General features: G+C 41.0%; 1 protein-coding gene and 1 long non-coding RNA gene across 3 annotated transcripts in view; one reads left to right on the top strand and one right to left on the bottom strand.

Annotated features, from left to right (window-relative positions):
• Nucleotides 1–1,382: 1,382 nt before the first annotated feature.
• Nucleotides 1,383–11,388, top strand: LOC138725266 (uncharacterized). Of its 2 annotated transcripts, none has more exons than XR_011338213.1 (4): nt 1,383–1,478; nt 9,137–9,236; nt 10,299–10,420; nt 11,277–11,388. It is a non-coding gene; the product is annotated as an uncharacterized lncRNA (long non-coding RNA). The 2 variants fall into 2 exon arrangements; XR_011338212.1 differs by lacking the exon at nt 1,383–1,478 and adding an exon at nt 6,899–7,034.
• A 1,975-nt stretch (nt 11,389–13,363) lies between these two features.
• CNTN3 (contactin 3) overlaps nt 13,364–16,634 on the bottom strand; it is a 57,362-nt gene continuing 54,091 nt past the window's right edge. The window contains exon 19 of the mRNA XM_069866014.1: nt 13,364–16,487. Coding sequence (XP_069722115.1) covers nt 16,387–16,487 — 101 coding nt within the window. The 3' untranslated portion in view covers nt 13,364–16,386. The remainder of the gene's footprint in view (nt 16,488–16,634) is intronic.

Raw genomic sequence — 16,634 nt, forward strand, 5'->3', positions numbered from 1 at the left:
TTTGAGCTGCATGAATTACGCCACTTAACAATGCGTTCATGATGAGAAGACAGAGTTAAGACTGAAATAAGAAACACAGTACATATCACACTTCACTTTTTAATTTTGTCTGTCTGGCTTGGCATATGTTTAAGAAAAGGATAATGTGGATGGTCACTGAGTAGCCCTTTTCATTGGCTGGGCTTTCTATCGCCCATTACAGTTTAGGGGAAAAGAGTCAGATATGTTGTTTTCTAACCTCCCTGTGACCATACGAAAGCATTATGGCCTCAGGGCAAGAATTCCTGATTCAGACTATTGTCTTGCATGTTTACTAGGCCAAAATATTATGTATAGCATTTCCAACATTTGCTTATAATTGATTTAGTTTTGAATGTATGTTTTTGAGACCATAAAAAGCTGTATATTTAGAAATAATATTGTCCTTAATTTATAAAGCTGTCTTTGAAGTCTTTTTACTGAAATAAGACACCACAAATACTTCTACTCTACATTTTACTTGCTTTTACATTTTTGTTCATTAGGTAAATAATTGAATTATAAACATGAATTACAAAAGTGGACGCTCAGCCTAACAGCCTACGATGAGAATAAAAAGTCCTAATTATAATAGCAGTTCCCATATTGCTGTGATGGGCCAAGGCTTCATCTGTAGGCTTTGAACTTGCACTAAAACAAGAAGATACTGTCAATAACTTGTTCATAAGAACATCAGTCATAAGAGGAAGAGCTTGCTTTGCATTTTCATACACAAAATATTTCTAAGCTGCGCCCATATTACAAGGCTGTGCAGAGAAAACTGTTGGCATAAGAACATTTGTAATCACACACATTTTGTACTGCCTAACATTAAAATTCATACACATGCTGGTACACATAGGGAAGATAGCTTAGGGATGTGGTCACAGTTTCTTTATCTATTTTCAGAAATATTTTCACTCTCAATAAATGTCTATGTGGGACAACTCCTTTTGTTTAGGTTGGAGCATGTTGGCTGAGGTTTGGATGATCCCTGCCTTTTAAACAGCAGGACAACATGTACACAGTTACGTTCAACCTAATGCTTACTGGGTCATTTGTTAAAGGCTGTTGTATTTTGGTATTTGCATTCCAAATGATAAATGGTGGTTTAAACTGATGATACAAAATTGCCATAAAATATTAAAAAATATGCAAGTATTTTGTGGTATCAGACTTATGCATAAGATCACTGGTTCAGTTTATGGGGTTTTTTTAAGCTTCTGTAATAGATTAATGATTCCTAGTGAACTTTTGTTAGCTGGTTATACAGTATTGAGCCTTATTGACAGTGGCTCCTTGGTATTCCCTGAATACTGATTCTCTGCAGTGATTCACCTGTTTTTTTCTCACTCTTCTTTCCAAAGGCAATCTTCCCTGACCGCACTGTTAACCTGTTGTAAGATATGGAGCTGTTTGTTTCTGAAAGCCTGAGCAGACCCCAAATGAGCATACTAAAGGTGAGCTTTTTAATTTTTTTTTTTTATCTTGACCATGAAAATTTTCAATGGATGCACTAAATCCTGAGATAGTTACACATTTAAATGGAGTATGACCACATTCCTCGTAAAATAACACATTTAAAAGTAATACACAGTATTTCTGTTTTATAGGTGTGTCAGAGAGATTTTTTCTCTATTTTGGAATTTTTGGTACTATCTGCACTTTTATATAACCCCATTTCAGGTGGCCATTGTGAGCTACAAATGTTTCCATCCTGTACATAAGATCAATTTTGCCTTACACGCAGGAACGCTGCTGCTTTATGTAACTTCTGCTCTGCACCTTAAATGCAGCAGTAAAGCTTGGGTATCTTAATGCCACATGCACAAAGAGGATATAGTTGAAAAGGAGAAGAGTACTGGGGAAGTTCAGTGGTATGTGCTAGTAACATTTGAGTCCCAGAATGGTAACAGATTTCTGACTTGCCCACGGGCCAGATGAGAGATAGGAGACGAATACAAAGGGGCACAGAGGAGCATCAGATACCATAAGCCAGCATGATAACTAGGTATGGATTTATTGAAGGGAGAGTGAGTGGGAAAAGGAGCATCTCTTTTCCTCTTCTGCCTCCCTCAGTGTGTGACCTGTTGTCCTGTGCTATGCGGCACTCCTGGAGGCAGACACATGGAATCTTTAAACGTGCTTTGGGGCTAGGGGGGCTCTCTGGTACTGAATGGCAAAGCAAACCTCACTATTATCACTAGCAGATACCCTGGGGACCGCAATACTGGAAGAAGATGTCTTTCGGTAGGAAGTTTACAGGCAGAAAGTAACAAAACTTACTCCAAGTGTAAGACAAGTGACTTACAAACAAGCAGCTAAAAAAAACCCCAAAACCCAAGCAATTTTGTCATGTTCATCATCAGGATAAGTAGTGGTCTCAGCACACCAGGTGCCTCAGCACCGTCAGCGCCTGTGGAGGCAACAGAGCAAAGCACAAATGCATTCATGCAAGGGAACTAGGAGACCAGAACCTGAGTCTTCCAAAGCCCCAGGTGGATGTTTTGCCTTGCTAAGCAAGTCTGCTCATTTGGTGATGCCAGCTGTATCTACCCACTGCCCCTGCGTAACGCTGGTCGTACCCCTGAGAGTAGCTGCTGTCAGACCTGAACTCACCCTTCAGTGAAGCGCTGAGCAAGTACATCTAGGATTTCCAAGCAAGGCTTGCTTATCTTTAAAATAATATTGTCTGAGGTTAGGCACTTTTCCTCAGTTATATGAAAAGCTGTCTCTTGGTACCATGAGAAGAAGATGAGGGAGGGGAAGGAAGGCATCTTGAAACAGGTCTTTCTTGAAGTCCCATTATGTGCAGTTGAGCTGGGAATTCTGATGGGGTTTTGCCTGTGTTCTCAGCGTTGGGGTGTGTGTCACTGATGAGTGTGTGTGATGTGAGAGACAACCCCACCTCCATCTACTCCCTCTCTTGTGGCTTCAGAGGTCATGCTCGACCTCAGAGGAGATGGGACTGTGTGCTGTCTTGCCAGTATGCATGAGATAAATAAATGACCAGTCCAGGACAACTGAAATAATAACCCTTGGCAGGGTATCCACTTCTTTCTGGGGTTTGATCAGTCTCTTCAGGAGTCCTTCTCTATTGGATTCATGATGCATTTCAGGTGAATCCAAAGATCTTAGCTTCTATTGCCATTTAATTGCTCATCTGTGTCAGCCATATACTTAAGTATAAGCCATATCAATCTACTCTCAAAGCTAGACAAACCGAAAATCATTTGAGTCCTTTAAATATTGGCAGGTGAAAGCAAGCCCTCATCTCTTATCCATTCTGCATGCCTATAATTTTTCTGCAACCTTTATCAGCACGAGGAATTCAATAGCTGAGACCAACGTTTATGTCAGTAAATCCAGCGAGTAAGTCTGCCCCTTTCCTGAATATTCAAATATGCAGCCACATCAATGCTACTCATTTGGAAGACTATGACAAGGGTCATAATTTTATTCTTTATCTCCCACTTCACCTGTTCCTGAATGCTGAAAAAAGGGAGGGAATGGCATTCTGGGGAGATCAACCATTTGTCAGGATATTGTGGGAGGATGATGAAGAGTGAGAAGCACAGCTGAGCATCCTTGCCCTGCAGCCCTGGCTGACTGGGGCTGGTGGCGGTGGTGGGAGGGAGATGGTGGGCACTAGCCATGCCCACCCCTCCAGCTGCACAGCGTAAAGCCAAAGGGCAGAGTTGCCATGTCAGGTAGGAAAACTTCAGCCTGATCAAAAATAAGCTTGATTTCTGAAGACGAGAGAGGTTAAAATTTAGTTTAAATGTCTTGAACTCCCCTCAGGGCTGTGTTTTGTGAAAAGGACAGAGGGTTTTGTTCACTTGCTTTCTGCTCACACTGCATTTACATGCCTAAAAAGATTCAGCTGTCGTAGCCCTGACAAGTGCTAAAAAGCTCTTGTTAAGGTCACTGATATCAGAGAAGTGTCTCTCATGCAACATTCCAGTGCATCGGGGCCACCGTCACTGGGAATGGGGGCTGATGTCAGACACTGTTTGCTACAGACGGGATTGTGACCCCAACGGCACGGTATGGCTGAGCTAGTGCTTTTCTCACCTCCCTTCCTAAGGAGAACTGTGTAATGCTGGACCAACTAAGCACAAAAAAAAAAAAAAAAAAGCTCTAAACACGCATGACCTTTAAATTCAGTCTGAAGCTAAAAGATCTACTGCTAACTAAAAATCTGTGGTTGCTTTCATGTGCCTGAGCATTCAGGGAATAGATGTAGCTTAACATGCAAATGCAGGGCTTCCTGCAGAACGATGCTGCTTTTCAAGATCTCTCGTTTCACGGTGTTACTGCTCCATGCCTGCTGTTTTTATGAAAACAGCCTCTCTGAGGAAAAGTTTCCCACAGACAGGAATCCAACTGATGTGGTGAAAGAAAACAACAAACCTAACCCAGCAACTTTTAGTTTGATTTCTAAAATGTGTGGTGTCCATCTGCAACCTGACAATCAGCATCTCTGCTGCTGCTGTTTAGAAAACAGCCCTCCACTCCCTCAGTTTTCTGTGTATATACTTTATATATTTGTGAATAGATCCTGAAGGCAGGAGCCAGGAGTCCTGCCCTGTTGTAGGTGTGCAGAGGAAGATTTTTCCTCTGTGAACAGCAATGTTCTGGTGCCTTTTGGCCTGTTCATTTGTGCATCTGTTTCCTTGGTGTATGACTTACCGTGCTTACACTACTTAGGTGTTCTGAATATATAGAGAAATAGATGCCCAAATGTTTTTTTCTTAACGCTAGTGAAAAATGCCTAAGAAGCTCATCCATGTACAGGAGCTGTCTCGTAGGTCCCTTCCCTGGTCATTACAGGTATGACTTGCCACCTGTGGAATCCACTTGATTCTGTAATGTTTATTTGGCACTTTAAATGTCTTCCTTGAGCTGCTTGAACATCATCATCTTCTATCTTTACAACAATATATGATGCATTCTTAATGGATGAAATACAGAAAATCTTTGATGTTTCTCCTACACCTTACATTTTTATTCTCCTCAAATTTCAAGTATTTCCCGTTCTCTGTCAGTACCATATAATTCAACATTTTAAGTGTATTGTCACTCGTGATGTCTGCTTCTTTTTTTAAGCTTGTCTGGTTATTTCGACAACAAGAGACATCATAAATTATGTAAGCAATTTCTTCCTTTACAAGCTGATCCCAGCCCTGTGCTGCCCTGATAAGAGCAGTGAGACAGAAGTTACTTTAGTAACGGTAGGACTTGTATGACTGTGCTTCAGCTGTGCTGTGACCAGAGAATAGAGCATGTGGCATGTTGGAAATTAATTGAAACTGCAAAGACCAGTGAGGGGGCAAAACCAAATCCAAGCCTGCCTGGGATATGAAACTCCTTTGAGATTTGGGAAGTGTGGTTTCTGGCAATTCTGTCTTGAAGCTGTGGCTGTGATCATGTCATGGACTGTGTGTAATGGAGCCCAGTTAGCACATCAGTACAAGTCTGGAAATCTTGGTACCTGTTAAAGCTGGACATTCATCCCAAATGTGGAGCTGGGAGTTCAGGTGGGCGTAAGGGGGCTATCTTATCCACAAGGCTTTGAGAAAATCAGACATATTGTCTTAAAACCCTTTAGGCCATTGGAGGGAACGGAACCTGAATGCTCCAGTTAAGTAGGAAAATAGTCACAAGCAGCAGTATCTCGGTTCTTACTTGAACTCTAAGAAGAAAGACAGTATTGTATTTGCTTGAAGGAAAGGGAGGTGCTGGGAAGCAACATCCTTCCCCTCACTTGATACCTGGGCTTTTATTAGACAGTACCATGATGTTCATATTCAGCAATCAGCCTCCTGGCCCTTCAGTCACCTTTTCTGCATAAACAATCATTACGGACTAATTGATAATCTTGGGTACAGGCAGCAGTAATTCAGGACAGACGGCCTCTGCTGAGAAGCCCCTGACAGCTCAAAAACATGACACAAGTCATGTTGTTTCGAGAAAGCCTTTACCAGATGGATCTGATTTAAAGTATGATCTTTCTTGTTTCTTCCTAGAGGACAGCTAGTAAAATGCAGAATATACAGCTCTGCTCCTCTGAAGGCAGGCAGAAGTAGGTGTTTGATATAGAAACATTTATGAGTTTGGTTCCAGTGCATTGGTGGGGAGAGATGATGAACTCATTAGAATAAATATTGATAATTCTATTGAACCTCCCATTATTCAGAATTTGCTAGACCAAAAAGAGACCAATTCTTGAGGAAAAAAATGTCTCTCTTATCTCATTCTTATTATTGCTCTTCAATGACCAATCCTATGTTAATTTGTATTATTTCCCATCATTCCTATTACTAGACTGCTGCAAAATTTGTGGTCACAGCTGAGAGCGTAGCTCAGAAGAGGAGGTTGAAATAAAGCTCTTGTCTTGCTTTCTCACGGCTACCTGCATAAATCCGATTGTTTCTAGCAGTCATTTTTCAATCAACAGCCAGATTTGTCCTTTGACATTTGAACATCTGGTTTATTTTGCTCGGCAACTTGTGGTCCTTGCTTTGCTCCTCGAAGGTGTCAGACCCAGGCTGTGGTGGAATACTTTGTTCTATTTTTCTCTCGTGCATCAAAATGGCTCCAAGATATTCTCCTTCAGGCAGGAGACCCTGAAAACTCTGGTTCTTTTCAATTGGATGCATTACAAACTGTGCTGATTTCCAGCCTGTCTCTCTTCTCTTAAATGAGCTGTAAAATATCTCTTCTTCCCTCCCCAGCTGAACTAAAAATGGCCTATTTTTGTATGCTTTTTAGAAGCGTGTCTACATGGTAGAAATTAGGAGTTCTGGCTTATCTTGTCTTATGTAAATATTTCTGTGCTTCTAGAATAATGTTTTCTTTCCCTTTGATCCAGCTTCCTTGTAGTCAGTTTAACCTTCAGAAAGAGTCAAAAGAGATTCATGGAGATTGCCAATGGCATTATTCCCGAGGAAAACTGGAGAGAGAAAAGAAAACTCTAAATTACCCATATAAACAGCTCATTCAGAAATGGATGGGTAAGTAAACGAAAAGGTTGTCTCTTGATGTCTTTTAAAGGAAATTTTTGCTTAAAATAGCTGGAACCAAATGTAAAAATAGCATTTGTCATGTTTACATAGTGTTAGAGGATGAAAGTGGTGCTTTTCCAGCAGCCTGGGAGGTGGCTGTGCCCCATCCTTGTGCTGTGGGCACGGTCTCCAAGCCCCATCCCTGGGGCTGTGATGGAAGGACAAGGTATGACCAGAGGTGGGGTGGCTGCCGTGCAGGATCTGTGGCTTTTGCCTAGTGCATACACACAAAATGGGGGGGACTATCACAAGTGTCTGATACGGCCCCTTTCAGGTGTGGTTGTTGAACACAGTCAGTGGGGAAAAGGAAAGGTCTGAACCCGGTTATAGATTTTCTCAACAAATGGATGTTCTTGGTGAATTACTTTTCTGAAAATATTAATAAAGCTTCTTTAGAAGTATGTTGAGAGGCATCCTCAGGTGGGGAGGAGACAGTGGGAGATCCAGAAGAAGTCGCAGTCCTCCTAAGTGGAGGAGGCAGCAGGAAACGCTGTGGACACACTTCGTCTACAAGCGCTGAAATGGATCTTGGATTTCATATACGTTAATGTCAAGGGTCATGGGGGAGAGTGCCTTACAGGGACATGGTTTTGTGGTGGACATGGCAGTGTTAGGTATGGCTGGAGCTAGAGGAGTAATTCTCGTGGTTTTAAGTGGTCAGCTTTGGGTTTGTGGCTGAACAGTGTCCTTTTTAGTACCTGCTACTGTGAAGGTAAAGCTGGAGCCTGGTCATGCCCATGGAGGCAAGAAAGGATCAGTGTGGTTGGAGGGGATGAGGTGTGCCCATCACACCATTGCAGTGAGCTGTGTGCTGATATGGCTTCACTGTGCCCCCTGCTACATCCCAAAGAAGCAACTGGGGACCACTGAAAGGTCCTCTCAGTGTCAAAGCCCCTGTGTGCTCTGAGCTTGTCTGGGCTCTGCCACAGGCTCATTCCGTTTTCTGCACAGTGTTAGCACCATGGCTGCACATGCTGGAGTCTCAGACTCTGATGTTTCTCCAGCTTGTCAGTGTGTGCCTGTCTTTGAACAGAGTGTGCGGTACACAGGAACTACTCACCTAGTTCCAGCATGCATTTAATGAAATATTTTCAGTGGTGTCAAGCACTGCTGTGTTAAAACCTCACCCAAATCTGAAACCAGATAATCAAGTTCTTTAGCAATTGTTGTCAGACTTGTGAATACGAATGAATCAAAAAGACCGTAAAATTGATAGACAAAGATTAATATTCATTGTAAATGAAAGAGAAACTTTGTATAGTTCATAAATGAGAAGGATTCCTGGAGAAAATTAAGAAGATTTTGGTTTTATCCTTCCATAGTTTTATGCCTGGAGTTTGAGCTGACTGCTTTGGGCTGTGCTACACGAGAAGTGAATGGTCTTTCCAAAAGAAAATTCTAAGACAACCTCAAACTCCCACATGGAGACATTGACTCTGGTCTTCAGCTATTTCGTAGAGACAGATAATAGGAACCAAAGCATCACTACTAAAGGGAGGAAAAGGAGCAATCAGTCTGTAGTTAAAAAACTTTTAATTAACAGTTAAAAATGATTATGCAAAAGATATAGTAGTAGATACTTTGTTATTTGGCAGTGTTTTGGGAAGAAAAATGATATCAGAAGATCTGGCTGAAATCATACTTCTGTGCCAATGACTGGAGCTATTAGCATGATTTCTTTCTTGAGAAAATGTGTATGTGGGATTTATATAGGTCTCGTATATGGGTTTGCATGGACATTTATAAGGTCATTTTTGAAAAAAGAGGGCATATATTTCAAAAAATAAAGAGCTGACAATATCAACAGTCATGATGTGAAGGTAAGAAAGAACCGCTTTGAGTGTCTGTCTGAAGCCTTCTGGTAACAAGCACAACTTGGCTGAGCTTTATTTTGCCTTGGTCCTCTCCATGTTTAGAAGCACTGATCGATCAGTCAGTCTGCTGAAACTGAGGTAAGGGTTTCATTAGTCTTGGATCAGGCCCCCAGCACTAAATACCCTGGTTGCTTGAAAATAGGTAATTAATGTTGTTTTATTTTTCATGTTTCCAAGGCAACACCAACTCCCAATACATTGTTTTCCAGTACATGAGCAGAAGCTTTTGGCTGCTGCAGAAGAGTTCCCCTCTGTCTCATATGAAGCTGCTGTAAAGGTACCAAATCCATATTTTCTGTTGTTATAGTCTATTTACATCCTATATTCAAAATGTAATGATGATCAGATGCAGCTGATGAAATGATCTGCTCTCACTGCTGAAGAACTCAATCAGCTGAGAGCTCTGCTGTTCAAATAGATAATTAGTGTTGTGACAAGTGTAACTTAAAATGCCTCAGTTTGGTGGGAATGTTAGGACATGTGACAAAAAATAAATGATTTGTCTGCTTTAACCATGGCCCTTCTTGGATTGCTAGTGAGAGAAATTCTTGTTAAGCACATGTTCTTTTTGATAGACTCCTTTACAGGTCCTCAGTCGGGAAAATGATTTCTTATTTGTATCATAAAGGGCATGAAAGAGAGGGTTTTCCCTTATTTTCTCTGCCTCGTTTCTTTTTATGCCTTTAGCTCATGTAACAGGTCATTGCTTGTGTTCCAGCATAAAATGGAAGATCCCCTAAAATGAAATCATTGGGGGAGCAATCCTGATGAATAGCTTTCTTGCCTGTCGATATTCCTTCTAAATTAATGAGCACAGGGAGCTCATTTAGGTGCCCAAGTCCCAGGGGAGTGTTTGCAGCAACTTCCTTGGAGGTGACCAAAAAAAAATCAATCTGCACTTTTATTTAGCGCTGCAGAACAGTGAGTTCAGAGTGCCTAAAAACGCCCTATGCGTGCTTTGATGTTCCTGCCTCATTGTGCTGTAGCTCTGCAGCAGGGTGGGGGAGACCACCAAGGCCCCATGAGTCCCAGAGCATGAGGATGCTGCTTTAAGCGCTTGGGGAGAGCAGGGAGCACAGCTACCTTTCATTCAAAGGAACATTTTTATGTTTGCAATTTTATTAATACCAGATGGTTTGGTAGCTGCTTTTAGGTTCCACCCTCAACCAAGGACATGCAAACTCTCCTCCTGTTCTGATGGAGAACTCCATCTGTGATGTCCTCCTGTCCTAGGAGTTGCTTTGAGTTTAAGTTATCATGGGCTGAATAAATGAACATCTTATAGTTGCATCCTTTCTACTGGCTCCTAACGGGATGCTTTTGATTCTTACTTTTTCAGTATTTGCCAGTGCTTTGATGTTCTTCCACCCAAAGAGAATTAATCACCAAGATGGAATGAAGAGCACAGCACAGCGAGCAGGCATGGTACAGATCTCTCAGGACTAATTATGCTCTTAAAGGGTAAGAAGATAATCCTAGGTACATTGGGAAGAAAGTGCCTTAGTGATGCTATATAAGGTTAGTGGCATGTCCCCTATATTTGTGTATTTAAAAAAAACCAAAAAAGTCTGACCTTCAAAGATACTTCTTGACCTCAAAAAGATCAGCAAGGAGCTCAAGAAAAGAAATTTAATACCAATATCAAGCTTTCTTGACCCTTAGAGATGGGAAAAAAAACCAAAAAGGAAAGATGCACTTGAATGTCTTGTGAAATTTTAATACTGTCATGCACAAACTGAAAAGTCTCAAAACAGAGTTCAAAACCAAGCAAATGAAGAGCATGATGTGAATTAACAACAAGTCCTATTGCATACACTATGATATGGCAGTTAAAGCTGATGAGGAGGACCCATGGAAGGAAAGGCCAGTGTCTGTTTACCTAAATATGAAACTGTTGGATAGGGGAACTTTTTAACGCACCTAATGAGAGGCAGGACAGTCAGAGGACTGGCAATACACAGCCAAAGTCAGCAAGAGGAAAACATGAAAACAGACTCGCAACTGGTTAAAGGCCTAAGGTTATTACAGACTTCCAACCATCTGTATTTGTGGAACGCGCACTTACGCACAGGCATACACATGTGCTCCGAGGAGTTGCACCAGGGGAGATTTAGAATGGATATTAGGAAAAATTTCTTCACTGAAAGGGTTATCAGGCACTGGAACAGGTTGCCCAAGGAAGCAGTTGAGATACTATCCCTGGAGGTACTTAAAATATGTGTAGCTATGGCACTTAAGGGACACGGTTTAGGGGTGGACTTGACAGTGTTATGATCTTAAAGATCTTTGCCAACCTAAGTGGTTTTATATCTCCTAGAGATAGCTGTATTCCTCTGGCAAAGATGAGACGCTACCTGCTACTCAGGTCACACCCTCTGCACTGGCTGCAGGCCTTACAGGCAATGTGTGGTAACAGAGCAGTTCCCTGGTGAGAGGCAGGAGACCAAGCTGTCTCCTGGAAGGACTGTCAGGCACCTGCATCTCCTGGACTTTTGATGATGTGGTAGCGACCTGTTCCGCAGAGGCTAACGAGATGTCCACATCCTCAGCTGACCTTGGGAAACACTTCCAAACTGAAGGCGAGACATATTGCACCTCTGAGAAACAGCTTCCACCCATGCAGGGTGCAGGCAGGCTCTGCTCTCTGCTTGCTGTGGCTGTTGGAATTGGTGTTGAGCTTGAAAAAAGACAGATGTCTCTCCCTTCTTCATAGGCTGTACATCCCACTGTGGAGAGACCCAAGCAAGGCAGCTATGAACTGTGAAAAACTCTTCACAGAAAACTGTCTTCTAAGAAGGTAGAACTGACAGCTGGAGATACAGTTAAGTAGTGTACCATTCCCCCCCCAATCATTTGGCAGCTTGCACAATGTATGCATCAGAATTAAAGAAAAGCACTGCCTCTTTTTATTAAGCAGGATTGATAAAACAACAATAACATACATTCAGTTATAGTGCTGCTAAACATATCCTTTTTTATTGCTTTTCAGGAGTTCAAAGCATTAGCATAAAACAATCGAGGAGGTTGTTTTTCCTAAGAGAGCAAGTGCCTGTTTACAAACTCATTTTATTTTCACAATATTTCATTGTTATTTATTTCAGACAGAAAGCTGTCAGATTAATTCACTCCCTCATGCAGGACATCTTGCTTTATTGCCTGTTATTAAGATATAACATATACAACCTGACAGGCACTGCCCACGTCTGCATTCCACGAGTGAAAGGCAAATTAAGTAGAAAATGGAGATCTCCAATGTTTCTTACGGCAACAGTGACAGTAGTTTTAAACTCATTTTGTATTCATAGAGCATCCTGTATGTTTGCAATATATCCAACAGAGTAAAATGTCCAAAGGAAAAGGGTGTTTTTCTTTTAATTATACCAGCATATAAATCAGTGCCATGTTAATCAGGTGGCACAAGAAACCCTTTGAAAGACAAATCTTGGGGGAATAGTGGTGAGGGGTGAAAAACTTTAAATCCATGCCTAAAATAACCCAACAAAGAGCCCTCAGCCTCCAGCCCTCCAAACCACAGCCCTCCTTGTTGCTTCCAGTACCGGCTACCAGCGAAAGCGGTCACAGCTCCCGGAAGAGGTAAGAGTTGCCAACGTTTTCTTTTTAACCGTTATCAAATTCCTTTTTATTTGGTGTGTGTGTATCCAGCTAGTGGCAGGACTCTTGTATCCTTTCTCCTTTTCACAATGACAGTTTGACCCATTGTCCAAATACCCCAGCGAGTCACCGAAAGTTCTGTCTTGCGCCAACAGTTTCCAGAGAACCCGCTTGGAAGTCTCCATGGTGATGCTACTATGGTTGCTTGCCCTCCCTGCAGCATGCACCTCCCACTTTAAATGCTACAGGGAGCTAGAAAAAGGCCTGGCTTATCTCTCCAGGGATTTGCCAGCCCCCCTCCCCGTTGCTTCTCCGCTGCTTCCACTCAGATTTTGGCTTCGCTCTTCGGCAGCCTTCAGCATTTCTGAACAGCCTGGAGGAATATAGCTACATTTTTGGATAGGGTGTTAAAAAAATACACTTTCCATTAATGTTTTCCTAAAAACTATGACTCAAGCCAACTACTCTTATTGGATTCCAAATAATAGCAATTGTGAGGGATAAAGTGCTGGCTATTGTTGGTGCAAGTACAAGTAGAATAGCAAAAATACCTTCCCCACCATCCGCAGTTTCAGTCATAGCAGTGAAGTTACTCACATTTTATTTTCATTACATTGATTTTTTTCCTTTTTTTTTTTTTTATTTCTCCCCAGGAATTGCTAGACTTGGTTAGTGACAGGAGCTGCTCTGGAAAAGCCTGTAAGAGGTAGGCTGGCTCAGAGACCTCTCGCCTTATCTCTTACTGCCTCTTTACATTTCTCCCCCTATGTTTTCCCAATAACAACCTTCTTTCCAACTCTACCTGGAGAATCAAGTCAGTTTTATTACAGCAAATAAGCATTAACTGAATTAATGTGAGATGAGGAATAAGCAGAGGTCAATTAAGGAAGATTAATCTGGACATTGGGGGAAATATAGAGCAAGACAGGTGTCCGTGTACAACCACTGGAAATGGAAATCCTGATTTACATAAGAAAAATTATTTCAGTCTTGCCTCTTGTGTATATGCTTATAAATGTATTGGGATTATTATTAACCCTCATTGCAGCATCTGGATCAGCTCCCTATTATGTAGGTATAAGCCAGGCTTTAAAAGCTGAAAATACATCGTTCTGTTTTGCTTGTGTTGGCAGTGAGAAGGCTTTAGTGCTAGAAAGTTGCAGGCTTTATGGGAAATTGCAGTATGTAAGGAATAAGCAATTTGCAGGAGAGAGCAGGCCATGCAATTTAATGCTAAATGGTGATATACTAACTAAATTGTTATCAAGAACTAACTCTTCTTCAGTATGAATACTTTTTTTTTTTCCTTTCAGAGGACAGAAAATAGCCTACTTGGATGGGAAAGGGAGGTGGCTTTTTGTCCATCATGCTGCAAACCAGTGGACGTAAAGCTCAGAAGCTTGAGCACAACATTGGGTCCTCACCCCATGCATGTCCGACTCTTTCCAGGCAAGTCTGGGATGTATGATTATCCTTAGTCCTATTCTCCCTCCTGCCCTGCTTTCTGTAGAAGCAGGGGCTGGGATTTTGAGTCCTTCAGCAGTAAAGCTACTGCGAGGGGAACCACTCTTATCCTGTCAAGAAGTGCCAGTCAGAAGAAATATTAAGAACAGGGACAATATTAAGAACACAAACAATGATTTTCAGACGCAGTAAGTCCTTGTGTGTACAAATACATAATATAGACAAGCGATACTACCCTGAAATATTCTAGTATCCGTCAATGTAATAAATATTTTATTAGAGTAATAGAAAAAAATGCATACAGATAGATAACCATAGGATACACACACAACTGCAAGTTTAAGGATAAATTTCAAACTTTTCAATATGAAACAAAGTACTCGGTACATATCTCATGGAGATATATAACTAGAAATTAAACAATACAATGTAATCGCATGAAAATGGCAATACAAGAACATGGACTAGAATTTTGTGAAACAAGAATAGAAAGAGTCACTCTGTTGCATGAAACATAACTATATACTTACCTGTAACACCGGTTTTCCATCTCCCTCCCACCCCCCATCTGCAAGTGTCTGAAAACATCACTGGTTAGCCACATTGAAAAGCAACTAGCCATATATAACTATATATGTACAGTATATACAGATCTTGCTTACTTCAACAGTTAGCACATAATTTCCTCTGGATGTGATACTAATAAGGTAATTTGCTGTTTGAATGCATATCTAGATATTTTTTCTACAGTGCTACCATAATTTCATTACTCCTGTTTCTCTCCATTTTTAATTTCCGCATGTTGTAATAATACTGTGAGATTTAAAAAAAAAAGTCTTTAAAAGGATCTGCTTTACGTCACATGAGTACTTGCTCTACCATGTATGTGGGCTGCTCTCTAAAAGGTGTCTAGAAGGGTGACTTGACTAAATGCACAACTTTAAATGTTAAATGTACCATAGAATCATAGAATCATAGAATAACCAGGTTGGAAGAGACCCACTGGATCATCGAGTCCAACCATTCCCATCAGTCACTAACCCATGTCCCTCAGCGCCTCGTCCACCCGTCCCTTAAACCCCTCCAGGGAAGGTGACTCAACCCCCTCCCTGGGCAGCCATGTTTAATGTATCTTTAATTTACTGTAATGAAAGAAAGCATACAGTTCTCTATAACAGTAAGTCTGAACTGCCTTTGTGTAATTTTATATTATAACCAATACCATTGCCATAAACTTACCAGAATTGTGATACAGTAATGGGGTGCATTAGAGTGCCAGACAAGGTGAAATATTTTTGAATTGGTCCAAGAGCAGCAGGAAGGAGAGTTACGCATGTTTACAGTTGCAGTGCGGTAGACAAAAGAGGAATATAATTTGGGGCTGCGTATTTGGAAGCACTACATCACAAAGTAGGGAGGTGGTAGTAGTCCCTTTTCATAAGGCCATGGTGCAGCTGCATTTCAATAATGCTTACAACTGGGCACTTTTATTAGTGAAACAGTGACAGGAGTTTAGTGAAGGGCAATAAAAAGTGATCCTGAAGGTGGGAGAACTTAGTTATGACTAAAGAACCTGGTTAAGAAATATAATGTGGGGATATAAGGGAATTAACTTTGAAGTCTATCCATGGAAAGGAAGGTTAGGTGTTTGAAAAGGTACACAGGCGTATGCTGCGCTACAACAGAGAGCCTTCTTTGAAACACGGCTGTGAAATAATTTAAGAGTAGTAGTGGAAGCCCTGCATCTTAGACACCACAATGTGGACTGTGGAAAACAAACACCCATTCTGTGACTTTTCTGTACCTCACAACTTTGATTTCTTCTTCAATTTAGAATAATTTGTAAAAAGGGCAGTAACAAAACTGATCCAAACCTACTGGATTATGACACTACCTTAAGAACAGCTGCTTGGTCCCATTTGACTGAAACGCCATGTCTCTGATTTAACCTTTCATATGTAGAATGATGTTACATGGTAAAAAAGAAAAACTTGGAAGATACCCGACGCAATTCAGTGTCACTGCAAAAACGGGAATTTCTCACTGACCTAAGCTCTGCTTCGCAACTCTGGTCACAGTGCCAAAGCTCTCCCTCTCTCTTACATAGTATCTGAAGTATATAATATGTAAACTCCTTTGGTTCAAGTATTAAGGCATTTTAGATTCCTTTTTAAAGGATTTGCTAAACTTTACACGATATTTTTACTTCAACTGACAGTGATATATAAAGAATTTAAAAACACGTCAGGATAGAAGAAAAACATGCATTAACCACTGCAGTTTTTTTTTAAAAAAGCACTTTTCAGAAGTAACCAATTCAATTTTTTTCCCCAGCAAATGAAAATACATCATCACAACACTGAATGAAGAGTCAAGGGAAGTATTGTTGGTAAGAAGCTGGATACACTGAAGATATTCAAGACTGATGGACCAGAACCTCTTGCATCCATACCTGTGACAAATGAAAAAGGTCAGGATTAAGTGACAGCATCTGTATCTGCTGTCAGATTATTACTCTTCCTAGATGCTAAACAAAAATTGGAAAATTGTAGATTTTTGTTCCTGACAAGCAATCAAAATTTACACTAAATATTTTTAA

This window comes from Phaenicophaeus curvirostris, chromosome 11, assembly GCF_032191515.1.
Source record: "Phaenicophaeus curvirostris isolate KB17595 chromosome 11, BPBGC_Pcur_1.0, whole genome shotgun sequence".
Taxonomy (NCBI): domain Eukaryota; kingdom Metazoa; phylum Chordata; class Aves; order Cuculiformes; family Cuculidae; genus Phaenicophaeus; species Phaenicophaeus curvirostris.